Here is a 16,985-nt window from a genome sequence, read left to right as displayed (position 1 = left end):
GCACATAGGTAGCGGGTTCGATACCCAGTCTGGGCATACACTCAATGTTTCTCTCTCTCTAAAAATTAATAAAACATATCCTCAGGTGAGGATTAAAAAAAAAAAAAGCCCAGATTCTCCAGCTGGCTTTGAATTCCAGCTCTGCCACTTAGAGCTGTGGGGCATACCCAGCCTCTATATGCCTCCTGCAAAATGGGGGTAATAACAGGCCATGGGGTCATTGTGTTTTCATTACACATAAAGTACTTAAAATAGCCTTGCGTGGGGGAAGACTCTGCCAATGTAAGCTATTATAGTGCCTCAGGACTTGGTTTTTGTTTTTCTCTGAAGATCTTTAAGGGCCAAAGCTACTCCCAGCAGTTAAAAGGCACTGAAATTGATTTCTTAAGGGCTTGCTGGCTCTGGGATCCCACACAACCTTGCGCCAAAGCTTTGAAAGCCCAGGACAGGCAGGAGTGGCTCTGGGTGCTAGGTTCTTTCCAGCTCACTCTTCAACTTCCCACTCTTGTCCTTGGTGCCCCAAGAAGCTGAGCTGGGACCACAAGCCCAGGAAGCTGTATGCTGCTGAAGACTGGCCCACGCTCTTCTTGCCAGTCCTGTGGGTTCTGACTACCACAGTTGAACTGACAGCAGCCAGGGACACAGCCTCCCCAATGCACTGAGGAGGAAGCCCAGGACCACACAGACAACGGGAGGCACGCACATCTCTCTAGACCTCAGGCAGCAGCGGAGCTGAGCCCAGGTCCACTTGATTGGTAGCAAGAGAAGCTAACCACCACCCCAGGACTCACTCAGTTTGGAGAGGACCCAGCAAGGCAACAGCAGCAGTGCTTCCTGCCCACAGTTCTGGGAGCAGTACATTTGTGGCCAAGAGTTATCTAGACGGCATCTCTGCACAGAATCGCCCACAACAGGACTTCTTTGCAGATGGGATGAAGATTGCTGCTCCAGGAAGGGAGAACAAGGGTTTCTCCTGAGACCGGAATTGTCTGGACCTCAGGTGCCCAAGTGCCTGTCTATCCACCGACCAGAACAACCATGCCCAGATGCCCTTACCCTCACTGCTGGAGCTGTGCATCTCTCTGCAGTAAAGGTCAGGTGCAGGCCTGCATGTGCCACATCACTGAGGGGACCTGGCCCTTGCTGCTGGAGAACTTAGAGGAACCAAGTGGGTGAGGGGACTCCTCTCTTTGCTCTCACCCTGGCTGGCTCTAGAAGTAGCTGTGACACCTGCATTGATGTGGCCAGAGAGATGACTGTGATTTGCTTGTCGGAGTTAGGACACATTACTAAATGTTAAAGTTGGAAGGCTCCAAAGACCTTCTTGTACCCAAGCCTCCCTGTAAGCAATGAGAACACCAGGGATCACAGCAGCGCAGGGCTTGCTGATACTCACAGACTGGCCCCATTCAAACTCCAGGGGAGCTCAAGTCCTAGAATTCCCTGAGCCCCCTGCAGGTGGGTGAGCTTGGCCTGCCTTCTGGCAGCTCTTTGCCTTCTCCCCATACCAGCTCAAAAGGGCAGTGAAGAAGAGGCCCCTCAAAGGATAGAGCCCATTACTGGGTGGGGGCTGGAGAGGCATCTCTACTGGCACAACAGCACAGGCCTCCTTCCCCAGATATTAGCAACATCACCTCAAGCAGACAGTGACACCAGGGTGAGGGTGCCCAGGCATCTGGGCCTCTCACTCCAGGCCCTCTGATGCTGCATCCAGACTCTTCTCTTTTTTTAATTGTGGTAAAATACACATAACATCAAATTTACCATTTTAACCATTTTTAGACATACAGTTCAATGGCATTAAGTACAGCCACTATATTGTGCATCTATCTCTACATTTTCATCTTCCCAAACTAAAACTCCATGCCCATTAAACAACTCCCCATGGCCCCCTGCCCCTAGCCCCTGGCATCCACCATTCTACTTTCTGTGTCTATGAATCTGACTTCTCTAATTATCTCATTTAAGTGGAATCATACAGAATTTGGTCTTCTGTGACTGTCTTATTTCACTTAGCATAATGTCCTCAATGTTGTAGCATATGTCCAAATTCTCTTCCCGTTTAAGGCTGAATAATATTCCAGTGTATGAACAGACCACATTTTATTTATCCATTCATCCAAGCAAACACTTGGTTTGCTTCCACCTCTTGGCTGTTGTGAATAGTGCTGCTATGAATATAGGTGTACAAGCATCCCTGCTTTCATTTCTTTTGGGTGTATACCTAGGAGTGGAATTGCTGAATATCCAAGACTATTTCTGGCCTGCAATTTCACCCACAAACAGCATGTTGGGTCAACAGCCAAAACCACTGGCAATGGGCTCTGACCACGGTCATCCTTTGTTCCTTCAAGCACACTCCTGGACAAATGTGGGAGCTTTTCAGGTCCCACCCAAGCCCTCTGAAATCATGCATGAGCTTTGTCATGCTGGGCTCTCCCTCCCCTCAGGATAGGCCTGCGATCTCCTAGGGCTGGGGGCAGTGCAGAAGCACTGCCCTGAGAGTCAGAAGCCCTGAGTTCCTACTAGGTTTGTTGTGAAGGGTCCCTCCTTCCTTCTCCTCTCTGGGCCCTGCTCCCCTCAACGGTAAAAGAATTGTTGGAGTGGGTGCCAGCTGAGGCCGTGCCAGCGCTACAATTCTAAGACTCCAAGCAACAGCAAAAATACACTTCTCTTGGAGAACCATGAACAAACTCTAATGGACAGACTAATGGCAGTGAGGGACATACAGAAGGTACTGTCAGCTGCAGCCTTGCCCAGCCTGAGTCCCTGGGCCTGTCCCATGTGCCCAGCCTCAGACCTCTAGCCCAGACAGTTGGGACCTTGCCATTGGGTGTGGTGTACTAGGTAAAGCCCTGAACTTAGAGCATGCCTCTCTGACCCTTCCTCCTCTTATTCTCCAATTAGGGCCCTGAGGCAGTACCAGGGTCATTTCTCCCAGATGCAGCTCAGACCCCACCTCATGGAGGAGGCTATGGTCAGAGCCTAGACCAAGGAATGCGTACCTTCAAGGTCTGCTCATTCCGGTGCATGAGGTAGGCCAACATGGCTGCACAGCAGCGACTGATGCCCAAGGTGGAAAATACCAGGATGACAGAGCCAAGTTCAAGGTGGATATCTGTAAGAGGAAGGAAGGGGTATATTTGCATGGGTGGGGTGTGTGTGCCCCCTTCTCTGTGGATCTGAGTTGCTGTAAGATAACTGGCTTCAGTGGGTCCAAGAGTGGATTCAGAACTAGCATACCATGGCCTAGGCAAGTCACGTGACATCTCCAGGACACTGTTTCATCACCTGGCAAATGGGGATTCTCAGACCTAGCTGGCAGTCCAAGAGAATCACATGTGGGCACTCAGCATTATCATGCAAAGGCCTTTTCTTGGCCCTCCAGGCTTTCAGATGAGGAGGCTACCAGTTGGACTCCCTGGGTAGGGATGGGAGGATCATCCCCCCAAGGGCACGTGGTTCTAATAGAGGCAGTGTAGCCTGGGTGCAAATCCTGACTCTGCCACTCACTGGTTATGGGACTTGGGCATGTTACTCTTAGCCACAGTTTCCTCATCTGGAAAATAGAATAACAGTAGCCTGCCTACCTCATAAGGTTTTGTGCTGTGCTTAGCCCAGTGCCTGGCACAGAAATGTCAGCTGTAAGCATACTTAAAAATGATGCTGAGTCTGTGTGTATGTCTCACCCAGTGAGGGGTAGGGAGGAAATCTAAGCTGGCATCCTAGGATGGTTTGGTAACACCTAACCCCAAAGAACTGTAGATAACCATTCCAAGTGCTGGAGCGAGACTCAGAGATGATTAAAGCCAACTGACTCATCATATGGATAAGGAAACTGAGGTACCAAACAGTTAAGGACTGGCCCAGAGCTACCCAGCTCTGGGACTGGAGAGGGGGACTCTTTGTGCAATAGAGCTCAGCCATACTATGGTGGGACATGTGGCAAGTCTTAGTCTCAGCTCCTAGTTCAGTGATAGTTGCAACATCCTGGGAAAATAAGAGATGTTTGAGCCAAAATGCCATTCTCTGGCCCCCTGTGCAGCCACTCGGCCTGGAGGCTGAGTTGGTGCCAAGTGGGCAGTCCTGGGGTGGGGCCTCTAACCTGACTCAACCTCACACACTCCAGGGATCTTACTCAACTTTGGCAATTCTGAGCCCTGGGAATGACTGAAAAATCCACCTTCAATGAGGGAAGTCACTGTTGGGCACTACTGTGTGCGATGGGAGGACGGAGAGGCACTGGACATACACACTGAAAATCAGGGAAGTCAGAAACTCTGGAGTCTTCCTTCCACCCTACCTTGCTGATCAGACAAAAGGGCAGTAACAGAGTGAGCGTCACCTTTGTGTCACCAGAGCACAGCCCAGAGCAGGCCTCCATGAACATATGCAGTACATCGTGGGCCAACACCCTCACTGGACAGTCCAAAAGAGGCAGTGAGGCCAGGCCCAAAAGGGGCTACCAGTACAGCCAAGGCTAGAATATAGGGTGTCTGATCCAGTCTCGAGCTCTTATTTGGCTCCACTGCCCCGGAGGTAAACACGTGGCTGTCCATATTGTTGAGGGACCCAGAGAGGCGGGCTTGTCCTGGGATTATCCACACTTGGCTGGGCATGTGCTACCCTTTCTCTCCTGAGCACCGAGAGTCACAATCAGGAATAGGCATGTGGACCAGGTGCCATGGTCCCTGTGCCCCCTGGGCATAGGCCAGTTGCTGCCTGATTAGAGAATGCTCCTTACCAATGAAGTGACAGAGGTGGCGCAGAAAGGGGGAAATGTTGGCTTCCAGGGTGTCTTCTATCTGGATGTGCAGAAGCCTGTCAACATCGCCTACAAAACTAAACAGAAGAAAAGCACAGGTAATCGGGCAGATTCACACACAGTCCCACTGTGGTGTTCCTCATCCATAGCAGCAGGACCACAGGGGCAGGATGCTGAGTTAGCATTAAGGAGATGTGGGCAAGGAACTGAAAAGGCACCTACCTCATAGGGGTGGGGTATGGAATAAGTCAATTAATCTATATAAAGCATTTAGCAATCTGCTTGGCACATAGTAAGTGCTCCGTAAATGTGATATTATTACTAACCAAACATGGTGCTTTCCTAGAATATGGCAGAGATAATAAAATGAGGTTGGGAGGAATATGCCATGACTTTGGAGGATGAGCCTGCTATGTTAAATGGAGAAAATGAGGTAAGAGGGATAGAGAATGGTGGGGTTGCTGTTTTAGATAGGGCAGTGAGGGAAGGCTTTACTGAGGAAGTGACTTTTTTTAATGTTTTTTTATTGATTTTAGAGAGAAGAAGGGGGGAGAGAGAGATAGAAACATCTATCAGCTGCCTCTTACATGTGGGAATCGAGCCCACAGCCTGGGCATGTGCCCCAAATGGGAATCAAACTGGTGGCCTCTTGGTGCATGGGATAACACCCATCCAACCATGCCACATCAACAGGGCCAAAGAGGCAACACTTGAGCAGAGGCTTAAAGAAGGTGAGGGAACAAGCCAGGTGGTTATCTGAGGAAAGAGTGTTCCAACTAGAGGAGATGCAAGTGCAAAAGCCCCAAGAGGCAGTATGTTTAATGTATTTGAAAACAACAAGGTCAGAGTGGCTAAAATTTTATTAACATGGTGGGGAGGAGAGAGATGAGGTATGTGACATGCTTAATGAGAGTGTGCCTGCAAGGAGCATGGCCCAATGCCTGGAATGCAGTAAGTACCTGATAATGTTGTTTATGAAGACTATGGCCTAGTAGTGACATTCAGTATGCAGACCACTGTGGCATGCAGAAAGTTCAATAGATTCAGAAAGAAAAATAAGCTGGTTTAGTTTCTGTATGAGCACTTGCTGTTACAAATACAAGTACAATTCACCATCCATTGATGTGTCTATCTTTCCCTCTCCATCCATCCCTATCTTCCTCTTCATCCATCCCTCCCCATCCATCCCTCTGTCCCTTCCTCCCTCTCCACCCACCCATCCATGCCCATCTATCCATTCTTCCCTCATAGACACTCACTCAATGTCTACTGTGTGCCAGACCTTGGGCTGGACCCTAGTGGACACAAGTATTAAATAGGGTCCCCTCCCAGCTTCAAGGAGCTTCCAGTCTGGGGGGAGGCAGACACATAAACAAATGGCACCAATCCAATCAGCTAGACACTAAGAGAAAGACCTGCACGTGAAATGGGGGACATCTGTAACAGTATCAATGATTAAAAAAATAAATAAACAAACAAACAAACAAATAAATAAATAAAGACCTATACATGATACTCGAGAGGAAGAATAGGGAGAAGTCGAGGGAACTGGGGAGAGTTTCACAATGGAGGAGTCATCTGGATGGAGAAGGTTGAAGAATACATGGTTAATATATATAAATCAATTGGATTTCTATGTATTAGCAACAAATAATCAGAAATTGAAAATTTTGAAATATCATTTATAATCATATAAAAAAACATTAAATGCTTAGAAAGAAATCTGACACAAAATGTACAAGAACTGTACACTGAAAACTATAAAACACTGCTGAGAGAAGTTAAAGAGCAAAGTAAATGGAGAGATAGACCATGCTCATGGATCAAGAGACTCAACATTGTTTTAAGATGCCAATTCAATCCCAATCAAAATTCCAGCAAGCTTCTTGGTAGAAACTGACAAACTGATTATAAGATTTATATGGAAATGCAAAGAAAACAACTTTGAAAAAGAATGATATTAGAGGACTAACATTACCTGATTTCAAGATTTATTATAAAGCTACAGTAGTCAACAGTGTGGAACTAGTAGAAAGAAAAATATGTATCAGTGAAAAAGAATAAATAATCCAGATATAATCCCACACACTTGAATTTTGACAAGGATTTTCAACCAAGGTATCAAAGAATTCAACAGGAAAAGGATATTTTCAACACATGATTATCTCCATATGCAAACCAACAAACTGTTCCATTTCTGGCACCATATACAAAAGTTGTTTCAAAATAGATAAAAACAAATGGAGGTTAAATACATAAAACTTTTAGAAAAAGATAAAGGAGAAAATCCTTGTCAAAATTCAAGTGTCAATGTATGCACAGGTCTGTTTGGACTCTATTCTGCTGAGCTGGTTTATTTTTCCATCACAATCCTCATTTGCTATGGTTTTTACTTACTTATTTTATTATTATTATTAATATTTTCATCCTCACCCAAAGATATTTTTTCCATTGCTTTTCAGAGACAGTGGAAGGGGGGAAGAGAGAGAGAAACACTGATATGAGAGAGACACATTGATTGGTTGCCCCCTGCACTCAACTGACCGGGGCCAGGGACTGAGCCTGCAACTGAGGTACGGTACATACCCTTGGCCGGAATCGAACCCAGCACTCTAACCACTGAGGCCAGCACTCTAACCACTGAGGCAAACCAGCTAGGGCTTGCTGTTGTTTTTAAGTCTTAGTATTTGATCAAACAAATTTCCCCATTTGTTGTTCTTCAATATTCAGCTACTTTTGCCCTTTGCATTTCCATATAAATTTTAGGATTACTGTCTCAACTTCCACAAACCTATTAGAATTCTATTGGCATTACATTGAACCTATAGATCAATTGAGCAAGAATCAACATCTTTACAAAATTGATTCTTCTAATCCATAACCACAGTACATCCTCTGTTTATTCAGATAATCTTTAATAATTTACAGTAATTCTATATAATTTTCTGTTTAGAGATCTTACTTCATTAGGTATGATCCTAGGTGTTTAATACTTTTCTGCTATTGTAAACTATATGTTATTAAAATTTGTTTGTGTTTATTTGTATGCAGAAAAACCATTCATATGTGTATATTAATCTTGTATCCAGCAACCTCATTTAAGTCTAATAATTTATCTGCAGGTTGTTTTGGCTTTTCTGTGTATACAATTAAATTGTCTGTGAATTATGACAATTTTTCCCTTTCAATTCCTATTTTATTTTTTTCTTGTCATATTTCACCAACTAGGACCTCCAGTACAATGTTAAATAGTAGTAGTGATAGTGGCATCTTTGTCTTGTTCCCAGACTCAGAAGGAAAATTTTCAACATTTCACCATTAACTCTGATGTTTGTTGCAGAGATTTTTGTAGAGTTATTGTATTAGATCAAAGAAGTTCTCTTCTATTCCCAGTTTGCTAAGAGGTGTGTGTTTTTTAATCTCAAATGTATAGTGAATATTATCAAATGCAAAATGCTTTCACTGCAGCTGTTGAGATAATCCTGATTTTGCTCTAGTTATTGATATGGTAAATTAGATGAATTGATTTTTCAGATGCTAAAACAAACTTGAATCCTTGGAATAAACCCAATTTAGTCATTCTGTATTATCCTTTTTATAAGGATATTAATGTATGCAATGTGCTAAGATTTTGTCTAGGATTTTTACATCATAAAGAAAATTAGTCTACAATTTTTCTGTCTTATAATGTCTTTGTCAGACATTATAATGTCTAATTATGAAATTAGAGCTATGCTGGTCTCATGAAACAAAATGAAAATTATTCCTCTTCTTTATTATTTAAAAGAATTTAATATTGGCTTTATTTCCTCAAGTATTAGGTAAAATTCATCACTGAAGTTTTCTCTAGGAGAAATGTATTATTAGTTATTAATACTAATCAAATTTTCATCTCTTTTGTCTGCTGTCAGTTTTGATATTGTATTTTTAATATGTTCATCTACATTTTCATATTTATCACAGTAAAGTTTTCATAATATCCCCTTAAGACCTTCTAAATATCTGTAGGATATGTAGAGTTCCCTTTTACAAATGGTTATTTGTTCCTTCTCTCTGTTTTGCCAAGGGTTTATCAAAATTTATTAGTTTTTTAATAACTATTTTTACTTTCTTGATCTTCTCTATTTTATTGTTTCTAGTTCAATTACCTGCTTTTATTATTCCTTCCTTCTCTACTTGGGTTTAGTTTACTATTCTGCTGGTAATTTCTTGAGATGTGAATGCTTAACTAGTTGATTTTTAGCCTTTCTTCCTTTTAATAAATGCATTTAAGGCTATAAATTTCCTTCTAAACATAGCTTAGCTACATTCCACAAGTTTTGATGTTATATTTTCATTATCATGTAGTTGAAAATTTTTCATAATTTCCATTGTGAGATCTTCTTTGATACACAGGCTATTTAGAAATTTATTTCTAAATTTCTAGGAATTTTCTGATTATGTTTTTAAATTATTGTTTTCTACATTAATTCCACAGTAGTTAAAAATAAACTGCATATGATTTAAATCTTCTGAAATTCACTGAGTCTTGCTTTATGGACCATCATATTGTCAATTTTATAAATGTAAATGTGAACTTTATAAAAATAGAGACTCAGCAGCTGCAGGGTGCCATTTTTCTGAATCTATTCTGAAGATAATTTAAGTTTTCTTTTCTAGTCTGTTAATATGGTGAATTACATTGATTTTCTAATGTTAAACCGACCTTGCCTTCCTGGAATAAATACATTTTCACAAGATATTATCCTTTTTATATATTTGGGAGGGGGATCCAATTTGCTAAAAATAGGTTCATGATGTTATGGACTATAGTTTTCCTTTCTTATAAAGCCTTTGTCAGGCTTAGTTATGATGGTCTCATAAATAAATTGGAAAGGGTGCCCTCCTCTTTTATTTTCTGGAAGAGTTTGTGTAGAATGGATATTATTTCTTCCTTAAATGTTGGGCAGAATTCACCAGTGGAATTCGCCTAGAGTTTTCTTTGTAAAAAGGTTTTTAAATATGAATTCAATTCCTTTAATATGGGGCTATTCTGATTATCTATTATTAAGTGAGCTTTAGTAGCTTGAGTCTTTTGAGAAATTTGTTAATTTAATCCTAATTTTCAAATGTATTGGCATAAAGTTGCTCAAAATATTTCCTAATCATTCTTTTATTTATTTTTAATTAAAATGTTATTGATATCACTATAGATTCACATGAAGTAAGAAATAATACAGGGAGATTCCTCATATATTTTGCCCAGGTTATCCAATGGTAACATTTGTAAAACTATAGTATAAAAGCACAATCAGGAGGTTGACACTGATCCAATCTATCAATTCTATTCAGATTTCTCCAGTTTTCCTTATATTTGTGTGTATATGTGTAATAAATTCCATAAAATTTATCACCTATGTAGGTTCATGTATCCACCCCCAGTAGAGATACTGAACAGTTCTAATACCAAGGATCCCTTATTGTTGCCCTTCTGTAGAAATACCTCCTTCCTTCAATCCCCTTCCCTAACTCCTAGTGATCATTAACCTGACTTCTATTTCTAAAATTTTGTCATATCAAAAATGCTATATAAGTGGAGTCATATAATATGTAGCCTTTTGGAATTGGCCTTTTTTTCTGCTCGGCATTAATGCCCTGAAGATTTATACCAATTGTTGTATGTATCAGTAGTTCATTCCTTTTATTGTTGAGTAGCATTCCATGGTATGTATGTACCAAAGTTTGTCTAACATTCGCCAGTTGACAAGCTGCCACAAACATTTATGTACAGGTTTTTGTGTGGATAAAGTTTTCACTTCTGTGGGATAAATGCCCAGAAAATGCCTTTTAATATCCATAGGATCTATAATGATAATGTTACTTCTTTTATACCTAATATTGGTAATTCTTGTCTTCTATCTCTTCTTTTCTGATCAGTTTGGTAGAAGTTTGTCAACTGTATTAATCTTTTCAGAGAACCAGGTTTTCTTGGTTTTGTTTTTTGTTTTTATTGTTAATCCTCACCCGAGGATATTTTTTCCATTGATTTTTTGAAAGAGTAGGAGACAGGGATGGGGAAAGAGGGAAAGAAAGATAGAAACATTGATCAGTTGCCTCCTGTATGTGCTCTGATGGGGGCTAGGGTCAAACCTGCAACCCAGGTATGTGTCCTTGACCAGGAATTGAACCCACAACCCTTTGGTGTACGGGCTGACACTCTAACCACTAAGCCACACCAGCCAAGGCCAGAGAACAAGTTTTTTAGTTTCATTGAATTTCCCAATTGTTTTGTTTTCTATTTCATTTATTTCTACTTTTATCTTTACCATTTCCTTTCTCCTGCTTACTTTTTCTAATTTTTTGTTATTGTTAATCCTCACTGAAGGATATTTTTTCCATTGCTTTTCAGAAAGAGTGGAAGGGAAGGAGGGACGGAAAGAGAGAGAGAAAAAATATCGATACGAAAGAGACACATTGACCGGTTGCCTCCTGCACACACCCTGGGGAGTGAACCCACAACCCAGGTACATGCCCTTGACTGGGAATCGAACCCAAGACCCTTCAGTGCATGGGCCACAGGCCGAGGCTCTAACCACTGAGAAACACTTGCCAGGGCACTTTTTCTAACTCCTAAGTCAGTGAAGGTACTTGATTTGATTTGAGACTCTTCCAATGTAGGCCTTTAGGCTATAAATTTCCCTCTACGCACTGCTTTAGCTGCATCCACACATTTTGATATATGGTGTTTTTATTTTCATTCAGTTCAAAATACTTTCTAATTTCCCTTTTTATTTATTTTTTACCCATAGGCTACTTAGAAGTGTGTTATTTAGTTTCCAAACATTTGGGATTTTTCCCAGATACCCTGTTATTGGTTTCTAATTCGTTTATAGTCAGAGAACATAAATTTTTATAACCTGAATCCTTTTAGCTGTATTGATATTTGGTTTAATGCCAAGAAGAGTCAATCTTGGCAAAACTGTTACATGTTCTCTTGAAAAAATGTATATTGTAGAACACATTCAAAGACTAGAAGAACATTACTGTTATTGGGTGGAGTGTCCTATAAATGTCAATTAGGTAAAATTGGATGATAGTGCTCTTCTAGTCTTTGAAATTATAACCACTTTCTATCTACTGAGAGATGTTGAAATCTCGAATTATAATTGTAGATTTCTCTATTTTTCCATCAGTTTTTTCTTCATGCATTTTAAGCTTCTTTATTAGCTACTTACATAGTTAAGTATATTATGTCCTCTAGAATCTAGATTAATTGACTACTTTCCCATAATGAAATGACCTTCTTTATCTCTGGTAGTATTTTTTTGCTGTGAAGTCCAACTTATCTAATAATAATACAGCCACTCAAAAGTTCTTTGTTTTTAATTACTATTATCAGTCTGGAATACCTCTTTCTATCTATTTAGGTTTTTTAATTAAATTTATTGGGGTGACATTGGTTAATAAAATTATGTTTCAAGTGTACAATTCTATGATACATCATCTATATATTGCATTGTGTGTTTACCACTCAAAGTCACATCCATCCATTTAGTTTTAACCTATCTTTTTCTTTATATTTAAAGTATATTTCTTGTAGACAGCCTACAACTTCTGCCTTTTAATTGGAATATTTAAACCATTTGCACTTAGTGTCATTATTGGTGTGACTGAATTTAAATCCATCGTCTTGCTATTTCTTTTCCATTGGTCTCATCTCTTCTTTATTCCTCGTTTCCTCTTTTTCTGCCTTCTTTTAGATTAAATTTTTATATGACTCCATTTATCTCTTTTGTTATCTTATTAATCATATCTCTTTTATTTTGTTTTGTTCTATTTTTTGGTGGTTGCTTTAGAGTGTATAGAATACATCTTTAACTTACTGTGGTCTACCTTCAAGTAACATTATACCACTTTATGTAAACAGAGTAAGAACCTTACAAGTATATACCTCTATTTTCTCTCTTCCTGCCTTAGTAAATTGTGGGCATACATATTACTTCTACATATGTTATAATCACAAAATACATTATTTTTCTTTAAGCGATATGTTTTAAGAAGATTTAAAAACAAGGGGGAAAGTATTTTATTTTTTTTATTTTTTTAACTCTTACCTGAGGATATTTTTCCCACTGCTTTTCAGAGAGAGTGGGGGGGGGGGAGAAACATCAATGTGAGAGAGACATATTGATTGGTTGCCTCCTGCACGCTCCCTGACCAGGGCAAGGGATCGAGCCTGCAACCGAGGTATGTGCCCTTGGCCGGAACTGAACCCCGGACCCTTCAGTCCACAGGTCGATGCTCTAACCACTAAGCCAATCCAGCTAGGACATAAGGGGGAAAGTATTTAACATAATTATCATTTCTGGTGATCTTGATTCTTTTTGTATAGATTCAGATTTCCATCTGGTATTGTTTTTCTTTTACCTAAAAGACTTCCTTTAATATTTTTTGTAATGCACATCTATCTGTTGATGAATTTTTTCAACTTTTGTGTGCCTGTAAAAAAGTATTTTCCCTTCGTATTTGAAAGATATTTTTTACTGGTTATATTTCTAGGTTTACATTTTTCTTTCAGTACTTCAGTTTTCTCAATTTCTTTGTTTCTAATATTAAGTCTGCTACCATCATTATCTTTTTTTCTTGGTATGTAATGCATCTTTTTTTATCTAGCTACTTTTAAGATTTTCTCTTTTTCATTGATATTAACCAATTTGAGAGGACATGCCTTACTGTGGTTTTCTTTCTGTTGAGATGCTTGGGTCTGTGAATTTACAGTGTTGTTGTTTTTTTTAAGCAAATTTGGAAAAAATCTGGCCATTCTTCAAACATTTTCTATCTCCCCACTTTCCTCTCCTTTGGAAATTCCAATTACACATATGGTAGACCACTTGAAGCTGTGTCAATTTTGCTAAAGTTAAGTTCTTTTTTATTTGTCTTTTTCTTCTCTGTGTTTTATTTTGGATACTTTCTATTGCTATATCTTCAAATTCACCAGTCTTTTTTTCTGTAGTGTCTAATTTGCTGTTAATTACATCCAACATATTTTTCATCTCAGATACTGGATTTTTCATCCCTAACTTGGGGCTAGTGTTTCCTCACTACTGAGATAATACTATTATTCTCAGTACTCTACATGATGCCCTGTATATTATGAGTTTTCTCTATTCTGACTTGAAACACAAACTACTACTGGCCCCACATAATCTCTGAGGATTGTACTGTCCATTCATTTCTACTGTTTTTTCTCCCAGCCTTGAATAGTTTCCTCACATGCATGTGCTTATAAGTACTCAGCTAGAAGACACACAGGAGGACTCTGCAGATGTCCAGAGCCCTTTCTTTGTACTCAGCTCACCATGAAGTTCTCTCCTGCAAATTCTAACCAATTTGACCTCTCTGGATTCAAAAAGAATGACAGGCCCTGGCCAGTGTGGCTAAGTGGTTAGAGTACTGGCCCACACACCAAAGGGTTGAGGGTTCAATTCCCAGTCAAGGGCACATATATGGGTTGCAGGTCCGATCTCTAGCCTCTGTCTGTGTGCGTGCAGGTGGCAACCAATCAATATCTCTCTCACATCTATGTTTCTCTCTCTCTCTCTCTCCCCCTCCTTCCTTCCCTTCCACTCTCTCTAAAAATCAATGGAATAAATATCCTTGGGTGAGGATTAACAATAACAACAAAAGAATGACAGGATCTGTTTTGGTCCCCTTCAAGCAATCTTCAAGAAATAAGCTAAATTGACTGTGGGGCTCACTTTGTTTTTTTTCCCTTCATTTAGGAATCATTGTCCTGTGCTCTACTGGCAACCGTCTAAAAAACCATGGTTTTAGATGTTTTATCTGGGGTTTTTTAGTTGTAAATCTGGCCATGAGGGTTGAGCCTCATGAATGGGAGGTCCCAAAGAGCTCCCTTGTTCTTCCTACCATGTGAAGACACAGTGGAAACATAGCTGTCTATGAACCAGAAAGTAGGCTCTCACCAAACAGCAAATCCCTGCTGCATTGATCTTGGATTTCCCAGCCTCCACACCATAAGAATAAGTTTATGTTTTTTATAAGCCACCAGTCAATGGTATTCCATTATAGCAGCCTGAATGGACTAAAATGGGTTATTTCTCAGAGGGCCTGAGATAAGCATAGCAGGGTAGAATAGGATACTTTGTACCACAATGTTAAATACCAGGAAAGTTTTACTTTTGGTGAGATTTGAAGGGCAAGTATGGGGTCTAGGTTAGGGGCAGAGGATGCAATGGCCAAGCCAGAAAACAGACTATAGGCCAGGAACAGATGAAGTTAAGTAAAGACCCTATTCTAGTGTATGCTGACTTCTAATAGCTCTTTCAACTCTATAAATGCATTGCACCAGGAATCTTATATAAACAAATGATACTTAATCTTTACAAATCAATAGTATTACTACTTACAATGGTCCTGTCTCCATGGAGACATTGACATGTGCTTTGATTTTCAAATCCTTCTGAATTTTAGGGTCGCAGGCTTGCCTGAAATTGCCCAGGTAGATCCTGCCTGGCAATATTTCAACAGGGTATGGCTGAAATTCATCCAGCTCCTGAGGTGAGGAAGGAGAGAGGCCGCTATAAATATTCCCCAGGGAAGAAGTTGTTTTCATTTGGGGGTGGGAGGTATTGGTCTCTTAAAATGTGGCTCAGCAAACAAGCTTAGAAGGATAATCCACGGCAGTGAATGAAATTAATAATCGGGCATTCAAAGAGATTGGCAAGTAATAACTTGCATGAGGAGTTATAGGGCTAGTAGTAACAGAAGGACTGAGCATTGGCATATAGCATGTTACAGTATGCTGAATCTGAACACCCAACATCATACTTCTCTCCATGGCACCTGTTTGCATTTGGCCGTGGAGTCAAAAAATTGGAACCTAATACCTTGTGGCCAACAACTGTGTAAACCCAAGGTGTCTCCAGTTGGGGGAGGGCAAAGGTGGGGAGGAACACACCTTTTATTACACTAGGAGGCCACCAGAATTTATATGCCTTTTGAAAAACAATGAAACTACTCTCAAGTCTCTATTTGTCATTAGGAAATAAATTCTGATGAAGTTCTGATGAGTCCCAATAGAGAAGTAGGAAGAACAAGCCACCACCTAAATGGAAGCTTACTGAATTCCAGGTCCAAAGTTATAATAAGAAAAATTTTTATTTCTTTGAAAAACAAACAAAGAGTAGGATTATTTCTACATTTCCCAAAGTGTGTTCTAAGAAACAGTGGTCCCTCACAATGCAGTGTGAAAAAATGGTTCAGAGAACCAAGTACATATGGGAAGCAGTACCTGTGATATCCCTCTCTCAGAAACTCACGATGTACATTAGCAATACAAGGCTCAAAGAAGTCTGGCAGTAAAGAAATCCACTAGCTACATCCACTATGGAAAATAGTATGGAGGTTCCTAAAAACTAAAACAGAACTGCCATATGATCCAGCAATCCCACTTCTGGGTATATATCCAAAGGAAACAAAATCACTATCTCAAAGAGATATCTGTACCCCCATGCTCACTGGAGCATTATTCACAATAGCTAAAATATGGAGACAACCTAAGTGTCCATCAATGGATGAGTAGATAAAGAAATGTGGCACATGTATACAATGGAATATTATCCAGCCATAAAAAAGAAGGAAATCCTGTCATTTGCAACAACATAGATGGACCTTGAGGGCATTATACTAAATGGAACATGTTAGACAGAGAAAGACAAATAATCTCACTTAAATGTGGACATTAAAAATGCAAAACTCATAGAGTAAAGGGGTGGTTGCCAGGGGCTGGAGCAGGGAGGGAGAATAGGGAGATGTTGGTCAAAGGGTTCAAACTTCCACATATAAGACAAATAAGTCCTAAGGTATTAATATACAGCATGGTGACTACAGTTAACAATACTGTATTATATACTTGAAAATTTCTAAGAGAGTGGATTTTAAATGTTCTCACCACACACACAAGAAGATAATTTTGTGAGGTGGCAGATGTGTTAACCTTATTATAGTAATCATTTCACAGTATATACATATATCAAATCATCATGTTGTATACCTTAAATTTATACAATATTATGTATCAATTACATATCAATAAAGCTGAGGGGGAGTTATAAAATATGATTGTTCCAAGGAAAGATTTTTAGGGCACCAATCATGTGGTTAGAAAAAAATCATCATCAAATAACAAAACTAATTTTATAAACAAGTTGGAAAGTGGCCA

At 39.9% G+C, this 16,985-nt stretch overlaps 1 protein-coding gene across 4 annotated transcripts in view; it reads right to left on the bottom strand.

The window, feature by feature from the left end:
* The window catches only part of STYXL1 (serine/threonine/tyrosine interacting like 1), a 43,312-nt gene that overhangs the window by 4,052 nt on the left and 22,275 nt on the right, over window positions 1–16,985 (bottom strand). For all 4 annotated transcript variants that reach the window (XM_016199011.2, XM_016199010.2, XM_016199012.2 and 1 more), the window contains 3 exons: window positions 15,172–15,317; window positions 4,745–4,842; window positions 3,006–3,118 (listed from right to left, as the gene is read on the bottom strand). In XM_016199011.2, coding sequence (XP_016054497.2) covers window positions 3,006–3,118; window positions 4,745–4,842; window positions 15,172–15,317 — 357 coding nt within the window. The remainder of the gene's footprint in view (window positions 1–3,005; window positions 3,119–4,744; window positions 4,843–15,171; window positions 15,318–16,985) is intronic.

The sequence above is a fragment of the Miniopterus natalensis genome, chromosome 3 (genome assembly GCF_054644295.1).
Source record: "Miniopterus natalensis isolate mMinNat1 chromosome 3, mMinNat1.hap1, whole genome shotgun sequence".
Lineage (NCBI taxonomy): Eukaryota > Metazoa > Chordata > Mammalia > Chiroptera > Miniopteridae > Miniopterus > Miniopterus natalensis.
The sequence above is the reverse complement of the archived record's forward strand: the minus strand, read 5'-3'. Positions and strand labels throughout refer to the sequence as shown.